Here is a 17,849-nt window from a genome sequence, read left to right as displayed (position 1 = left end):
CAGACCCAGCCTGGCAATCACCGTAGAGGGCCCCGGACCACTGAGGGGACAAGGTGCCCAGGCAGGGGGTGCTGTCAGAGAGCTGCCCACCCCCCCACATCCAGCTCTCTCACTCCACCCCTGCCTACACTACACTGGGCACTGAGTAGACTCTATTCTGGGTGGCAGCCTCAGGGACCACCCTGCGAAAGCAAGATGATGGGTGTGAGACCTCCTTCCCCACTCCCTCCCTTACACACATATTTATTGAGCACATAGTAGGTGCTGCACACACATACACAGTCTCACCGGACCCGCAGGAGAACAGACTCCCGAGCCTGGCCCCCAGGAGTAGCCCCCCAGGTGGACAGAGGGGCCTGACACGTGATTGAATGCCCCACCTCACCTCTCACACATGCCCACACCTGCTCCACACCTGGGCCCTGCCAACCCCCACCTGGGCCCCTCCAGCGCCCCGTCAGGTATCAGAGGAAGCAGGACGGGGCGGGGGGCGGGCAGGAAGGGGTGGCTCAGGCAGCTGCCGCCTGGGGCCTCGCTGTGTCGCTGGCTCTGTAATTTACCCCTGGCAGGGCCCAGCCCCCGAGCAGCTCGCTCCCCACCTCCCAACCTGCCACGGGCGCCAGCTGCTGTGAACACACGCTCCCACTTGCCGGGGACAGCATCCTTGTGACATGGGTGTGATGTGGACTCACACCCACTGGAGCCTAAGCAGACAGACACTCCCACAAGACAAATAAGCTTGCCTATGGAGGTACAGGAGTGCACACACACACACACAGACAAAACAGACAGACGCACAGGGCTGGGGGGGAGACACACATATACACCAGTGCCACGCACCTGGCCTACCTGGCCACGTGCCACACACTCATCTCCAAGACAGCCACACATCATCCCAGCACCTGTGGCCAGGAGACAGGATGGGCGGGAGGGGAGGGCTCTGGGTGCTGGGAACCCTGGACCCAGCGTCTGAAGAGGAGCATTTCCTGGCCAGGAGGGAAGGAGGGGTTAAGGTTATGGTTGGCCCCTCCCTACCCTGGGACTCTCCAAGACCCCACCTGAGGCCAACCCAGGAAGCAGCCTCCACTGCCCTCCAGTCCTGTGTCCCTGTCACCCAGTTCCCCCTTCCCCGTAACCGCAGGCCCTCCAGCTTCGGGCTGAGCCAGGGGTCCGACTGCAGGCCCCTCAGTGGATGTGGAGCCGGGGTGCAAAACCATGTGTTTATTTTTATTAGAAATGTTCTTGGTATAAAAACAATCATGCGCTACACATTGTCGTCAATAACCATCACCAGACACCCAGGCACTGAACTCCGTGTCATCAGCTGGAGGGGCAGGCGGGCAGGCGGGCAGGACACACGGCAGACGGGCGGGGGGCAGGCGGGCAGGCTGCGGGCCACAGGCACGCACACAGAGGCCACCAGGAGGACGCAGCACTTGGCAACACACTTGAGATTCGCTTTTGTTTTGGCTTTTTCGTGTTTTGATTTTTTTTTCTCCTTTTTTTCTCTTTAGCAACATGTAGGATTTGGCAAATCAGCAAGAGATGGCAGGGAGAGGGAAACGAAGAGATGGCGAGGAGGGGGCTGCGGACCAGAAACAAAAATGCACGAGGGGAAAGATGGGCGGAGCACAGGAGAAAAGACGGGAGAGAGCTGGAGAGGCAGAGAAAAGGCAGAGAGGAGATACAGAAAAAGCAGAGAGCACAGACAGAGACACATGGCGAGAAAAGGTGATAGAGAGATGGAGACTGAGAGAGTCGCCAACAGGACAGGCAGAGACGAGGGGGAAAGCCAGTGCCGCAGGGGCCTCCCAACCTGAGCCTCGGTGGTTTGCAGAGGGGCCGTGGTGCAGGATGCAGGCAATCGAGGTGGCCTGAGGCTTCCCAGCCCCCCAGCCTCCTCCTGGCCCCTGTCTGACTTGTCCAGGCCACCCAGCAGTGACCGCCAGGGCTCCCACTGTCAGCAGCACCAAGCCACGTCCGTGGGTGCCCACAGGCGGGGAGGACATCGGCTGGGCCCCTGGGCGTGGCCCTGGCCCTGGCCCGACGCACCATCCACAAGGGTCTCCGTCCTCCTCCTCCTCCTGGGCAGCTCCAGGGGCCGAGCTAGATGGCATGGTTGGTGTAGGTGACGTAGGTCTGTTTGGTGACCAGCGCTGGAAGGAGAGAGACCAGGGAGCGAGGAGTCAGGGGCTGTCTTCATCCAACACCCCTTCCGCAGGCATGGCCCTGCCCGGAGCATCAGCACCCACCCCGCCCCCTGAGCACTTCCCCCAGACCCATCCCGCCCACCCCCACACCTGGGCTGCCGGCCTGGCGGGCCCATCCGTCTTCACCTTGTCCCCCTAGGCGGACCCTCCTTAGAGCTCTCCCTGCTGACGCCATGCCTCTGTGAGTGTCGCCCCCCCATGCCCAGTCCCTGCGTCCTCCTGATCCCACCAGGCTTTAAGAGGATCGTGTTTATTTCTGATATGATACAGTCTTCAAGTGTGTCCAGGGGAGAGTTTTTCAGATATGCAACACACACTTTAGAAACGCACATGTAAAGAATATACAGACACACCGCCTTGGGGGAATGAGCAGAAATGCGGACAGGAGAGATAAGGGAACCACAGAGGGGCCTCAGGGGGCTGGGCACTGGGGTGTGTGCCTGACTCGGCCCTACTTCCATGCCCGGGGAGATGGTGGGAGATGGTAGTCCTTGGAGCCCCGCAGCCTCATCTCCCTCCCCTGCCGGAGGTCTGTCTCACCCCAGCCCTGAGACCCTCTTATCTGCATGCGTCACTCCGGCTTCCACTCACCCACCACAGGGGCCAGGGCTGCCTCTCTGGGTGTCTCCCCCCAGCCACGGTCAGCCCCCAACCCCACCCCCAGCGTCCCGAGTGCCTCCACTGCTGGAGTTCACACCTCACAGCAGCCTCAGAAAGAGGCCAGGTAAGCATCGGCTTGGAATACTGAGGAGCTGAGGCCAGACGGCTGAGGAGCCCAGCCTGACTCCTGGGGTTTTCCCTGTCCTGCCAAGGTTCAGGGTCTCCCTCCAGGACCTGCAGACAGCTCGGGGGGAGTCGGGGAGGCTGACCTGTGCTCTCTCTACAGAGACAGCAGACTGGACGGGACACATCGCGGCACCCTCGGTCGTAAAACTGCCTTGACTCTGTCAGGACCCTAACAGCTCAGAACAGAGGGGAGCATCTACCAGGCACAGCCAGAGGCGTCTGCCTGGAGAAGGTGACGTGGAAGACGGCGGGATGGTGGGCGGCACCCTGACCTCCCCCAGCCGTCTATCTACCAGTTTTCACTGCCAAATAAAGGACCATATTTCCCAGACTCCCTTGCAGCCCAGAGTGGCCTCATGTGACCACATTCCTGCTAATGACAAGTGTCAAGGGCTGTCCATACCATTTGATGAAAATAGACTGTTCCCATGCGCAAGGAGTGGGAAATGGACCTTTATTGTTTTAAATCACTGAGATTTGGCAGAATTATTTGTTACCATAAAATGATCAAGCTCATTCTTTGGGAAAAAAAAATAGATCGTTTCCTCCCTACTTCCTCTCTTTTCCGTTCTGTGCCCAGAAGGGACATCTAGGTCGAGTGGCCCCAGGCATGAGGATGAGGACAGCCCTCTAGGACCCGGCGGAAAGACAAGCAGAAGGAGCCCAGGTCCCTGCTGCCACCCACCATGCACTCAGAGGCCAGAGAGAAACGAATCTGATTGGAGCCGCTCTGTCCTGGGGCCTCTCTGTCACAGCAGCGTGACTGGGAGCTCACTCATACAGGCGGGACTGCAGCGACGCTCTCTCAGAGGGTCCCCCGGGTGTGGAAAGAAGCAAGGTTGCCAGGATGGGGTGAGCAGGGGGGACACCAGGGGACCAGTGGGGAGGCTAAAGGAAGAACTCTCTCCTGGCCCGACCTGAGAGTGGCATTGTGAGGCAGGCGAGCTGAACTAGTCCCTGTCAGCGGAAATATCCAAGCAGAAGATTAACCATCACTGGGCAGGGGCATGGAATTTCAGGTTTTAGGTGCTACCTGGACAGGTGCTACTGGAAGGCAATGGTGTCCACGACACCCAGGACAGCGTTAAGAACCCAGCACATCACTGCACAGTGTGTAAAGGACACCCACCGTCATTTCTAAAACAGCCTATGTCACTCCGGGAGGCTGGAGGACCAAGGGTGGACAAGGAGCACGGCTGTGACCTCAGGCAGTTCCTCCCCGGCCCTGCGAGGTCTCCCGGCCTAAAGCAGGAGGGGAGCAGCCCTTTTTGCTGAGACTTCCTTCCCTTCAGCTGCTCCCACCTCCCCACCCACTCTCTCCCCCAACCTCAGAAAAAGATCCGGCCACTGACTGTGAATCTCATGTCTGCTGGCCAGGCTACTGAGCATCAATTCCCCAGGGCTCCATCACCCCTTGGGTGAACTGATAAAACTGAATTTCCAAACCTGTAAATCCACTGGCAGCTCCTGGCTCAGAGGGGAAGGAAAACCTCAGCAGCAAGATCGCCGCTGACTGCAGGGGCCTGGGAGCCTGAACTGGGGGTGGTGGGGGCGCGGGAGAGTGGCAGGGACAGAGAAAGTGGTGGGGAGGGGTGGGACAGCTGGACCCCTCCTCTCCCTCCAAGACCACAGCTGCCTCCTCTAGAAAACCCAATCCGTGGGTTTCAGGACCTGGAAGCACCTTCAGCCCTCCACTATAAGCCAGCAGCCCCAGAGTCCTTCAACGGAGCCTCAGTCTGACCGTCTAGACAATGGGAGCAATGATTCTGCCCACGGCCCCCAGGAGCTGAGGCTCAAAAGGAAGAGCTCTGGCCACGAGTCAGGACACTTGAAGTCCAGCCCTGCCCTCACTGGTGTAGGGGATCTCAGCCCCTGCCATTTGGACTTTCTAACAAATTGAACCTCTCAGAACCTCAACTCCCTTATCTGTAAAATGGGGTGATCATAAGCCCTTACCTGCTCTCAGAAACCGGGTAGATAGAAATACTCCCTAAACCCTGAAAAATGGTAGGTGAAGGGGCCAGACTAAGATATCGATGAGGACAGGATGGGGCCAGCGACACTCCAGGGCCAGCAGCAGCGTGGAGGGGGTGGAGGTGTGGCCCAAGGGCCCCAGCCCATCCCTCACTGATGATGCCTGGCTGCTGGCTTTCAGTGCCGCTGCCTCAGCTAACAATTAGCTGGGCAGTGGCGGCACAAGCTGTCAGCCCCCATTTGTCGTCCCCATGTTTTCTCGCCTAATCTGCCTGCAATCGGGCCCCTGAATTATTTATTCTGTTGTTTGTTTAAAGATACGTGGCCTGCCAGTGACAGAGTGAAAAATGTCCCTGCTCCACGGAATGACACCTCCCCACTCCTCTGGCTCACACCCCCACGATCTGGCTGTTCCCAGAATTAATCACCCGGCTCCTGCCCAGTGCCTCCATGGCTGCCGTTGTCCCCGAGCTGAGAAGGTGGGGGCGAGGAAGCCGGCCTCCAGTCCTCAGTGCGGTGGGCAGTGGGGAGGACCAGCTCTCACCCTGCCCTCTAGGGAAGCAGGAGGCTGGGAAAGCTGAGTCTCCCTTGCTAGGCCCGCACGGGGACCCCTCCTTGTCCCCAGTCCCCAGGTGCCAGTCTGAGCAGAGGCAGAGGGGACAGTGTCAACAAGGTGCCATCAGTCCCACCCCTGGGGTTCCCTCTGGCCCGTCACAGCACATGCACGCCACCCTCTGGGGTCAGGGTGCTCTCTCCTGTTAGACTCCGGGGGTCTGAGCGGGCTGAGACCCACTTGCTCTCATGAGCCCTGGAGCAAAGCGGGGCCTGCGGGGATGGGCCCCAAGAAGGGTGAATCTCCCTGGGAAGGAAGAAAAGGAAGCCAGGAGTGTGGGGTGGGAAGCAGCGAGGGGTCCCTGCTCAGGACAGAAGGACCTAGTTAGGGGCTGCCCCGGGGGTTTCTGCACATCTGAGTGGACACGAAAGACCAGAGGTGGGAAGGCCCATGAGGACACCGCCCCTTCCCATCACAGGCGGAGGGTCCACATGGCATCTGAAGGGAGCCCCAGGCTGTGTGTAGGTACAGGCAAGTTGGTGCCCTGGAGTACGACCGTAGAGAATAAAATGTCATTTGGTGGAGGGTGTGTTATCAGGGGTGGAGGGGCGTGCTGGAAGCCAGGTACTCAGCTCTGCACAGAGAGACAGGGAGAACGGACGGAGTCAGAGTCAAGAGAAAGACACAGTGTGGCCAGCTAGTCATGACCTTGCTCTGTGACCTCAGGAGAATCACTCACCCTCCCTGGGCCTCAGCTGGGGACCCAGCCCAATCCAGGCCTCACAGGACTGCTGTGAAGACCACTCAGATGGGAGAGATCTCTGGGAAGTGAAAAGTCCTGTTTGGATGTGGGGAGGGACTTTCCTCCTTTCTATGGCTAACTTTTTCTACAGGTGGGAATGACTGATAACGGAAGATGCTTCAGCCAGAGCCCCAAGGCAGGGAGGCTGTAGGAGGGGCTATCCCAGCCCAAATACCTGCTAGAGAGGTCTCCTGTTTCTCCTGATCTCTTGGTGGGTGACAAAGGGGTCCCTCTCTGGAGCCTGTGTCGCCAATCTCCCTTCTGCTGTTCCCAACAGAGTCCACTTGTGGCCTTTCCCCCAGGACTAGAGGGAGGAAGCAGAGCGTTGACCCGAGGGGCCACCAGATCTGAAACTCTCCTGGGAAAGCGGCTCTTTATCTCTGCCGCCACCAACAGAAGGCCCCCAACACTCCCAGAAAGTGGGGAGGCAGGAGGGGCTGCTATATTAACCATTCAGACATTTACAGGGGTTCCAGGGAGGGAGTCCAGGTCTGCAGTGGAAACATAAGTTCCCCTTCACCCTGTCTACCAGGGAGCAGTCGGAAGCGAGGCCCGTACAGTTGCAGCCCACAGGTCAGAGACCTCGGTCTCTGCTTAGAGGCAGCAAGACATCACCTGCTGCCATGTGGCCCCGGGGAGTCCCTCGCCTATCTGAGCCTTCCTTTTCTCATCTGTTGTTTAATCATTCAGTTGTGTCTAGTTCTTTTGTGATCTCATGGGCTGTAGCCCTCCAGGCTCCTCTCTCCATGGGATTTCCCAGGCCAGAATACTGGAGTGGGTTGCCATTTCCTTCTCCGGGGGATCTTCCCCACTCAGGGATCAAACCCAGGTCTCCTGTATTGTAGGCGAATTCTTTACCATCTGAGCCCCCAGGGAAGCCCTTCCTCATCTGTAGCCTCAAATAATTAAAAACCACTGCTTTCAAGGTTGCTGTGAAGATGAAAACTGGTTCCTGGCAGGTGTGGCCCACAGTCGGGGTTCAAGAAGTGGTCACCCAACCTGTCCCTCCCAGGCCCTACCTCTCTCTCCTTGGACATCCCCCTACCAACCACTCTGCAGGCCCTGCTCCCCACCCCAGGCCCCACTTACCCATCCCAGGACTGGTGTCCTGAGTCCCTCTCAGGACCCTGCCTTGGGGCAGCTGGACAAAGCCAAGCTGAGGGATTTCAACTGCTTCCAGACAGTGCCCCCTCCCCAGGGAGACTGAAAGGGCACAGGCCCAGATGTGGAGGCCAAGGTGGAGAAATCCCAGCGTCTCAGGTCACCCTGCCTAACCAGGCCCCCTACGCACTCTTCCTAGGTGGGCATAGTTCCCTGGAAGGGACAGGCAAGAGTCCCCTTCCCAGGACGGGGCGGGGCAGAGTGGGCTAAGCTGGTGCCTCAACCCTCTCCTCTGGATGGGTACCCCGCACGTTGGCCTCAGGGCTCTCCCTGTGACCCCATTGGACCAGACTTGGTTGGGAGCGGGGAAGCGGGGAGCGGCTCCAGGAAGAGGGCGGGGCCTGGGCTGGTCCAAAGGGAGAGGGGCGGGGCCTGGGCTGGTCCAAAGGGAGAGGGGCGGGGCCTGAGGTAGCCCCGCGGGAGAGGGGCGGGGCCTGGGCTGGTCCAGAGGGAGAGGGGCGGGGCCTGGGCTGGCCCAGAGGGAGAGGGGCGGGGCCTGGGCTTGTCCAGAGGGAGAGGGGCGGGGCCTGGGCTGGCCCAGAGGGAGAGGGGCGGAGCCTGGGCTGGCCCAGCGGGAGAGGGGCGGGGCCTGGGCTGGTCCAGAGGAGAGGGGCGGGGCTGGGCACTCACCCGGGGCTTCCAGGTTCTCGCAGAGCTCCGACTTGGCCTCGCCGTTGGGCCGGAAGCTGCCTTTCTGCGTGAACTTGTTAGACATGGTGGCGGCGGTGACGACGGCTTTGAGACTGCGCTTGCGCTTGGGCACGTTCTGCTCCGGGTGGAAGAGGATGATGTAGACCTTGGGCATGTAGAGCATCCCCAGGGACACCGAGGCGCTCAGACTCACCGAGACCGTCAGCGTCGTTGTCTGGATGTACAGCTGGGGGGCGGGCCGGGGGCGGCGTCAGAGCGCGCTCTGCCCCGGGCTCGCGGGGGCCCTGTCCGAAGCCCACCCCTCAGACAGACACCGCTGGGGACCCCGCCCTGTGTCTTGCTGGTTTCGGGCGGAAGGGAGCCATGGTATTGAGCCTAGATTCAGCCTGGCTCCACCAGTCACTACGTGATCTTGGACAAGCCACATCCTTTGGGCCTGTTTCCTCGGGCATGAGAGTTCTAGTCCTTACCTCACAGGGGTGTGTGTTTGAAATGACTTAATAAATGGCAAAGGCATGTAAAATATTTGGTATGGGGTCGGTGCACACAAGGGTTCGCTACTGTTATGTGCTATTTGGGAGAGGCCCAGGGGCAGGGCTCTCGGGGGACAGCTGACCCTCCCCTGAAGCAGCCCCCTGCACAGGGCTGGGAGTGAGGTGAACATCGGGATGTGCCTTGTAGTAGCTCCCAGTGGCCATGGCACCGCGCTGTGGCCAGGACCCCCATTCAGTGACTGCACCCCCATGCCACTCTGTACAGAGCAGGCAGCTGGCACAGGAGCCATGGCACCCGTCGTGATCCACTGATTGCAGCCCAGTCAAAGCTCATTTCACGCTCACTCGCCAGCACTAACAGTGACAGATGTTTAGCAAAATGAAAGCCCATTAATCTGGGTGTCGGGTAATCCATTCTTCAATAGTGGGGCCTTCCAGGCAGGGCCCGACAATTCCCACTGCCCCAGCCTGGGATCCCCTCCCCACTTCCTCCTTCCCTCCTGGGCCTCCAGGTCTCAACTGCCTCTCCGGCATCCTCAGCCAGGGTGGGGCCAGGGGAAGCCCAGGCTGTGGCCCCCAGGTCTGGGTATGGGAAAGCAGAAAATGCTCTCTGCCTCCTAGATCTGCCATTTCTGAGCCTGGGATCCCTCCCCTGGGGCCTGGTTAATGTATCACCTCCTCCAGGAAGCTCTCCCTGACTCCCAGATCCTAGCCAACCCCCCAAGACAGGCTTCACTCCTTGCACCCAGCCCAGCAGTGGGGGACCCGGGTCTAGACTTGAGTCCTGAGGTCACAGGGGCCATGGCCTCCTTGGAAAGTCTCCTGAAGGGAGGGGCCAGGTCCTCCTGTTCTCATATTCTCCCCATCCCCTGCCCCTCTCCATAAATACCTCATGACCTGAATCTGAAGGCCTTCATCTCAGCCACCCTTCCCTGGGGGTTCTTGCCTTTGGAAGGGGGCTGGAGAAGCTGGAGGGTCTGAGAGGAGAGAGCTGTGTGACACTGGGGAAGTCTCATCCCCTCTCCAGCCCTCAATTTTCTCATCAGCACAATGGGATGATAGCACCTACCTCACCCAAACCACAAGGATACCCAAGCACAGACTATGAGGTCACATGAAACTTAAGGGCACTGAAAGGGGGTGCGGAGGAGGCGGCTAGGAGTGCGGAGAGGCCACCATTCAGAAAATGTCACAGACCCAGGAAAATAAGAGCCTGTTCCCCAGTGAGCACACACGCTTCCGTCCTCATACATAACCCACACTCTCACCCAGAGGCACAGCACTACCCCCCAGCATGCGGACGGGAAAGGTCATGGCAACCCAGTGGAGGGTGCCAGCCACCTCGCCCACCCCTGAGATGGCATTGGGGCCCCAGGGTGGAAGGGGTGGAGGGGTCCAGGCTCCAGAGTATCATAACAGACCCTTGGAGAAGACAGTGGAGGTCTGAATTCAGCAAGACCAGGCATGCTATCTCGGTCTCCACCATTGACTGGGGGTTCCCTGGGGACAAGGCATGCCTCTGCCATTAGATTTGGGGGGTCCCTGAGGGCAGGGATGTCTCTTCTTTCACACTGGGGATTCTCGGGTGTATTTCCAGAATAGATTCATCTTAGGTCATTTGCCCCCACCTTGGTGATGGGGGGAGGTACGGTTGGGCCAAAATGAGGTTGGTGGGACGGGGCTCAAGGACCCTTCTCTGGGCGGAGTGAGGCCTGCAGTTGACACAGTCCTGTGTCGGGGTCCAGGGACTGGGTTCCAGACTCCACTCCACCCTGACCCACTGAGGGCCGCCGGGCCCCCTCCACCAACGCAGGCGGAGCTTGCTCCATGGGCATGCGCACTCGGTTTAACGCCTTGAGTTCTGAGTAATTTTTGAATAAGCGGTGTTCATTCTCACTTGGCACTAGGCCCTGAGAACTACGGAGCCAGCCCTGCACACAAGCCTCAGTGTTTTCAGCCTAGGAGCCTTTTAGCACACAAAATACAAGGAGGGGCAGAAAAAGACCAAACCTGAACAAAACTGCCCCCGATCTGTTGGAGTCCCTCTCCTGGGGGCTCCTCTAGCCGTCCCCAGGCTAGGGGTGGCCGGCCCTGTGCACAAAAGTGGGGTTGGCACCCCACCACTGGCTCCAGCACCGGTCGGGAGCCCCCAGGTGAAGGTACACATGGTCACCAGGAGGCGGTAGCGTGTTAACCCTATCAGAGAAACAACGGTCCTCTGACCCTCCAGCCGGCAGGGCTGGGCCCGGCACCAGTGCAAGTCTCCAAGGCAGGCTTCCAGGATGCGCTGGCACCTGCCCTCCCCTCCGCCCATCCCCCAGCCCGAGCTGCCCCCCTTCCTGCTCCCCTCTTCGACTTTGGTCAGGCCCTTGCTTCTCTCGATCCTCTGCAAGGAACCCTGCACCAGCCTCCCAGGTCCCCCTCCCCGAGTGAACGAGGCTGTCAGAGCCGGGTTTGATGGGGGAGGACAGAGGTCACCTGGGGTCACCTGGGGCAAAGGGCGTGGACAGGAGCTGCTGTGGAGGTGGACGGCAAATTTCCCGGTTTTGCCCTCAGCCTGGTGGGAGGCTCTGAGGAGTTCCTCCCACTTTGGACCCTGGTGGGTCCTGAGATTATCAGAATCTATGAACCAGACAAATGAACTTCCCCACAACCTGGCTGGCCTCTGAGGCCCACCTCGACCTGCTGGAGCAGTAATCCCACTGGGTGGAGAGACCGCACCCCAGTCTGCTCAGGGTGATGGCACGTGGCTGTGGAGGTGAGCCCTGGAAATCCGGCCGCCTGCTCACCAGTGACACCAGTAGCCTGGGGGATGGGTGCGGCCAAGCATCTGTGAGTGTGCACACTACTAGATACACACACATGCTCACAGATCCACACCCATGTCCCCAAACGATGCGCATTCATTCACACACCTGAACTCACAGCCACACATTCCTGACTCAGATACACCTGGGCTCTCATACACACACACTCCTTCATGTATCTGGGTACACACCTGTGTACACATACAATGCACTCACATAATCTGTACACACACCTAAACACACACCTGCACACATACTGTTGACCACACACACTATCTGCACACTCAGACACACTCGTACAGCCACGAACCCTCAGTACATACACCTGCCTATCCCCACTCAACCTGTGAACGTACATACACACACACATGCACACACTGCCATCCACTGCTCAGTGTGCACAAAAGGCAGGGTGAGCAGTGGGGTGGGGCTACTGTGGGGAGCTATGTTACGGGTACAGAAGTGCATATACACACACACACTGTACACACACACTTCTATACCCGTATACCCATAACACAACTCCCCACAGTAGCCTCACTCCACTCCACCTCATCTACACATGTGTGCGTGCACACACACAAACATACACACACACGCGCGCACCCGGCATCCAGCAGCCAGGCCTGCAGCTTTCACTGGGACCATTTGTAACTCAGGTGTGACACAGCACAGATCCAAACCCAGGCTGCCTGAGCCTCTAAGAAGCCTGGTGTTCTGAGCTGGAGGGACTTCAGCACTCACGTTCCCACTCTCGCCTCACGCAGAAGCCCAGAGGAGGAGGGGCGAATCCCACGTCGATGCCATCAGGGGCAGACCTGGGTGTCACAGCCACACATTGGTGTGGGCCAGCCTGCTCTGTGACCCGGGGCAGGTCCCTGTCCCTCTCTGGGCCTCAGAGGAGATCATTTCAGAGGCTCCTCTTCACAATCAGTACTGAGGGGCGCTTCCTACAAAGGGAGAAATCAGAGGCAGGTAGGGTGGGCCTGGGGTGCTGGGAGAGGGCTGGGTGGTGGAGGGGCTGGGGCCAGGAAGATAGGAACACGCGGGGAGCCGTGCGCCGGGTGCCAGCCAGGGAGTTACAGGAAGGCAGAGTCAGGGCGCAGACCACCCTGCCGGCAGCCTCCCAGTTGCATGCCTTACTCCCCAGGGAGGTGAGGGAAGGGGCCTCCTGGGATTGTTGAGAGTAATTTCTCAAGCTGCCAGCTTCCTGGGGTGTGGGCGGCCTCCCCTGCTGGCTCCATGGGCTCACTGGGCGCTGTGAAGCCTGGGGGCCTCTGCCTGCACCTGCCCACAGTGGGGGGCCTCCTGCAGGCCCCCAGGAGGGGAGATCCAGACCTGACCTGCAATGCGAGCTGCTCCCCAGTGGCAGCGGCTTTGGCTCAAGTGTGCAGGTGGCTAGGAGCCAGGCCTGCTCTCGGGCCTCAGGGTGCTCACTGCCAGCCTCAGGGTCTGCGTCTCAGAACCCCCAGCCCCTCAGAACCCCCAGGGCCACCGTTAGAATAAGGGCCACAGGCGTCCCTGAGCCAAGCCCAAGGGACACAGGGCAGAGGCTCCTGCCCTCGAGGAGCTGCTGGAAAAGAGGAGAGCACATCCCGAGGGAGGGCCAGGCTTGAGCTGCCCCGGAGCTGCAGGGGTGGAGGGGAGAGGCTACTGAGCTAGAGCACCGTCATCTGGCTGGGTGACCTTAGACAAGTCGCTCCAGCTCCCTCTGCCTCATCTGTAAACACGGATGGTGAATGTACCCTGGCCCGTCGTGTGGCACCTGCTGACCACCAGGCCAAGTGCCTGGCACGTGACAAGCAGCCCCGTGGGGCTCTGACCGCAGCTTCACTGGGGCCCAGTATCCCTCGGAGCTCAAACACAGGCTCGCCCTTTAAATGCCGTCCTCAGGATGGTGACTCCCCCGGGTGCAGGTCGAACCTGGCCCTCGCCCCGGAACCCCAGACTCACACAGTCAACCACTGAGTCAACTGTGGTCCAGTACGCTGCGCCGGGCCGTCTCAGCAGCCTCCTAAACTCAGCCTGTCCGCAGGAGTTCCCCATCTCTGCCCCACAGGCTCCTCCGCTGCCTCTCCAACCCTGCCCCCGCGTGTGGAGGCTCCTCCCTTCCCACTGTTCACACCAACAACTGGGGACGGGGGTGTCAACCGAGGACCCCCTCTGTGCTTCTCACTCACATGCACTCCACCAGAATCCCAGCCCCCGCACCCCCGGACCTGGCCGGAGGCCCCCACTCCTCACCTCCTGCGGGCACCATCACACCGCCTCTGCCCTGCTGCCCTGCTCCCCGCTCACCCTCCGCAGGGCTCACCCCAGAGCGGTCCTACACCCCACTGCGGCCCTCCCGCTCAGAGCCCACAGCGGCTCCCTTCTCACTCCCAGGAAAAGCCAGCATCCTTGGGCCTCTGTTTCATAGGCCAGCTGTGCCGTCTACCCCCCACACCCTGAACCTTATCCCCACCCTACCCCCGACTTCCCAGCCCCAGCATCCTTACAGTGGGCAAGTGGCTTCTACACCCCTCGTGCCGACTGATTATTACAGCACCTGTGAGCACTGCAGATGGGGGGTCATGGCCCACTCTACAGTGAAGATGCTGAGGTGGAGGCCAGTTGGCTTGCCCAGGATCCCACAGTCAGACCCGGAGGTAGGGTCCTCGGTCCCCCTGATCCGCCCCATCTCTGGCCTCTGACTTCAGGGACTCCCAGTCCTCCAAGATAAAACCCCAGCACCCAGGCAGCACTGGGGCTGTGACGTGGGCAGAGTCCACAGGGCCCTTGGGGTGTGTGTGTCTGACCCTAAAGCCTGGCAGAGCCAGCAGATGGCGGCCCTTCGGCAGCTCCAGCAGGCGGAGCAGGGGCCCTGAGCTGACGCTGCCAGAGCTCCCGATCCGATCCTGGACGTTGGGGCAGCTTTGGGGCTGGAAAGGGAGGGAGCCAGCGCCTGACACGTCACCCACCCCGGGGACCCCTGGGGCTCCTCAAGGGCAGCAAGGAGGGCGGAGAGAGGGGGAAGAAGATAGGAGTGGGCAGAAAGGAAGCTGGGCTGAGCAGGGAAAGAAAAAAGGGAGAGTCTAAAAAAGAGTGTGAACTCCCTGAGCGTCCAACGGTCAGAACTGCACACTCTCACTGCCAAAGGCCTGGGTTCAATCCCTGGTCAGGGAGCTAAAATCCTGTAAGTCACATGGCACGGCCAGAAAAAAAAAACGATGAGGAATGAAAGAGCACACAGCATCCCAGAGGAGCAGACAGGAGAGAGGGAGACAGGAATGAGACGGGGAGGAGGAAAGGACGGGGGGGGGAGAGGCAAGGATGAAGAGTCAGGGAAGGTGGAGGGTGGAGAGAGGGTGGGAAGGAGCAGGAAGGACAGAGAGGAGATGGGGTCGGGGGCGCAGAGAGGAAAGGAAGAGGACAGGAGAAGAGAAGGGAGGGAGGCAAGAGAGACGCAAACACTGGAGAGAAACCTGAGCCGGAGAAGGCAGGCACGTCCAGAGGGGCTGGCCAGCCCTGGGAGGCTGCCCCCTGCTCGCCTCCCGCCTGCCCCCCCACCCCGCCTACCCCCGTGACTCACCTTGTCAGCCGACTGCGAGGTGCCGAAGAAGATGGGGATGAAGGCGAGCCAGACGATGCAGGTGGTGTACATGGTGAAACCGATGGGCTTGGCCTCGTTGAAGGTCTCGGGCACGCCGCGCGTCTTGATGGCGTACACGGTGCACGTGACCATCAGCAGCATGCTGTAGCCCAGCAGGCAGATGAGCGACAGGTCTGAGATGTCGCACTTGAGCACCCCCCGGGCAAAGCGGGGGTCCAGTGTCCGCTGGTCCTGGAAGTCCACCACCGAGTGGGACGGGTCCACCACGAACCACACACAGATGCCCAGCAGCTGCAGGGAGATGAGGCTGAAGGTGATGGCCAGCTGCGAGGCGGGGCTGATGAAGCGCGGGGCGCTGACCGACCGCTTGCCTTGCTCGAAGATGCGGTAGATGCGGTTGGTCTTGGTGAGCAGGGCCGCGTAGCTGACGCTCATGCCGAGCCCCAGGAAGACCCGGCGCAGAGAGCAGGTGCCCAGGTCGGGCTCAGCGACCATGAGGAAGGTGGTGGCGTAACACAGGAAGATGCCCGCCAGCAGCACGTAGCTCAGCTCGCGGCCCGAGGCCTTGACGATGGGCGTGTCGTTGTAGCGCACGAAGGTGACCACCACGAACAGCGTGGCTGCGATGCCTGCCACGGCCAGGGAGAGGGGCAGCACGGCCCAGGGCGAGCCCCACTCAAGCTTGATGATGGGGATGGGCCGGCAGCCCGTGCGGTTCTCCGTGGGCCGCATGTCATAGGGACAGGTCTTGCAGGTGTAGCGGTCCGCCTGGTACTGGTACCCCGTGCAGGGCTCGCAGTGCCAGCAGCAGGGCATGCCCTTCACCGTCTTCTTCCGCTCGCCTGGCTGGCAGGGCAGGCTGCAGACCGAGCGGGGCAGCTGCTGGCCACTCCCCGGCCAGAGCATCCGCTCTATCTGTCAACGACAGCACAGGGGAGCCGGCCTCAGGACACGCTGCCCAGGGCCCTGGACCGCCCCCCTAGCTGGCACTCTGGAACCTCGTGTCTGAATCGCTCAGTCAGATGGCTAAAATCCAGCTGCCCAGCTGGCCCTGCCAGGATCAACCGAATCCAACAGCTGCATTTAAATAAGCTCCCGGGCACGATTTAGACCTAGATGACCTGCAGGGGATCCTGCTCCAACACAAAACCCCCAAGGGTCGTACAGAGACCAGCAGTGACAGCCTAGAGTCACAGGACAGAGAGTGGAGAGCCAGCAGCCCAGACGTCCAGCCCTGTGAGGCCTCGCTACTCACGGTGGTCCCCGACTGGCGGCATCAGCGTCACCCAGGAGCGGGTTGGAAACGTAAATGTTTGGCCACCCCAGACCTACTGACTCAGAATCCAAGTTTTTTTTTTTTTTCTTTTAATATATATTTTTTTAATGTGGGCCATTTGTAAAGTCTTTATTGAATTTGTTACAATTGCTTCTGTTGTTTCATGTCCTGGATTTTTTTGGCCATGAGACATGAAGGATTTTAGCTCCCTGACCAGGGACTGCACCCTCATCCGCTACATTGGAAAGTGAAATCTTAACCACCGGACCGCCAGGGAAGTCCCAGAATCTGAGTTTTAACCAAACCCCACAGGTGACTGGTGTGCGCACACAAAGGGGAGACGCACTGCCCTGTGGCTCAGCCCCCAGGGCCTCCGGGGGGCACAGGCAGTCAGGTTCAGCAGAGAACAATGAACAAAGGTTAAATCAGAGAACCTGCATCGTGTGCCCAGGGGTGTTTCTTTGCCCCTTACTTTGAATGAGTGCATTCTGTTACATGCCTCTGAAGACACAACTGCTGCGGGCAAAGGAGCCACAGAAGCTGGCATGCCCTACTGAGCGTGTTACAAAGTTCTGGAAAGTAAGTGAGAGCCCCCAAGAGCTCCAGGCTCTGGGCAGAGGGAGCGTGGCCACACTTGGGAGCCATATCCCAAGCATCAGCTATTAGGAAGGGTCATGCTTAGAGAATGGCTTTGGGACTTCCCCTGTGGCTCAGAAGGTAAAGTGTCTGCAATGCAGGAGACCTGGGTTCAATCCCTGGGTTGGGAAGACCCCTGGAGGAGGGCACGGCAACCCACTCCAGTGTTCTTGCTTAGAGAATCCCCATGGACAGAGGAGCCTGGTGGGCTACAGTCCAGAGGGTCACAGAGTCAGACACGACTGAACGACTATCACTTTCATGCTTGGAGAACAGCAGGCCCTTTGCTCTGGGAGCTCACTCCAGGAGAAGGAATAGCCAGTTGGTTTGGGGCTGAAGGGAGGATTTTAGAGCTGAGAAAAAGGGTGAGTGAGGTGGGTTGGAGTAGGCAGGGTGGAGAATCCAAAGATGGCTTCATGGTAGATGGGGACAAAAATCTCAAGGAGGAAATTCGCCTTGTGGCTCTGGGCATGACCATCCCCTAAAAGCCAATGAGCACAGCAGTGAACAGGGCCAACTACCATCCTGCAGGAACAAGGGGGCAGGACAATCTCTGGGCACCAGACCTGTGATGCTGCAGGGGGGACCCAGGGATCCAGGGGGATGGGGGGCGTTCCGGAAAACTGTGGCTCCAGTGGAAAGAGCAGTGAGTGAAGTCAAATGTTGGGATCACAGTTCTGTCGCTAGCTGGCTGTGTGCCCTTGAGCAAACACCTCAGCCTCTCTGAGCCTTTGTTGTCCCGCCTGATCCAAAGACAGCAGATGCAAGGCCACCAGAGCCCTCTGTGACTTACGGCGGCTTCCACTTGGAATTTCTGTCTGCTTCTCCAGAGCATCAGCCCCAGGAGGACAGGGCCTTTGAGTTACTTCCCTGCTGTCTGCAGCCCCCAGCCCAGGGCTGGCCCAAG

At 59.8% G+C, this 17,849-nt stretch overlaps 1 protein-coding gene across 1 annotated transcript in view; it reads right to left on the bottom strand.

Annotated features, from left to right (window-relative positions):
* Positions 1-2,106: 2,106 nt before the first annotated feature.
* Positions 2,107-17,849, bottom strand: part of GRM4 (glutamate metabotropic receptor 4) — a 102,581-nt gene continuing 86,838 nt past the window's right edge. Inside the window, exons 8-10 of the mRNA XM_052648845.1 lie at positions 15,010-15,945; positions 8,117-8,363; positions 2,107-2,156 (exon numbers count right to left, since the gene is read on the bottom strand). Coding sequence (XP_052504805.1) covers positions 2,107-2,156; positions 8,117-8,363; positions 15,010-15,945 — 1,233 coding nt within the window. The remainder of the gene's footprint in view (positions 2,157-8,116; positions 8,364-15,009; positions 15,946-17,849) is intronic.

This window comes from Budorcas taxicolor, chromosome 11 (assembly GCF_023091745.1).
Source record: "Budorcas taxicolor isolate Tak-1 chromosome 11, Takin1.1, whole genome shotgun sequence".
Taxonomy (NCBI): Eukaryota; Metazoa; Chordata; class Mammalia; order Artiodactyla; family Bovidae; genus Budorcas; species Budorcas taxicolor.
This window is presented reverse-complemented; position numbering and strand designations above follow the sequence as displayed.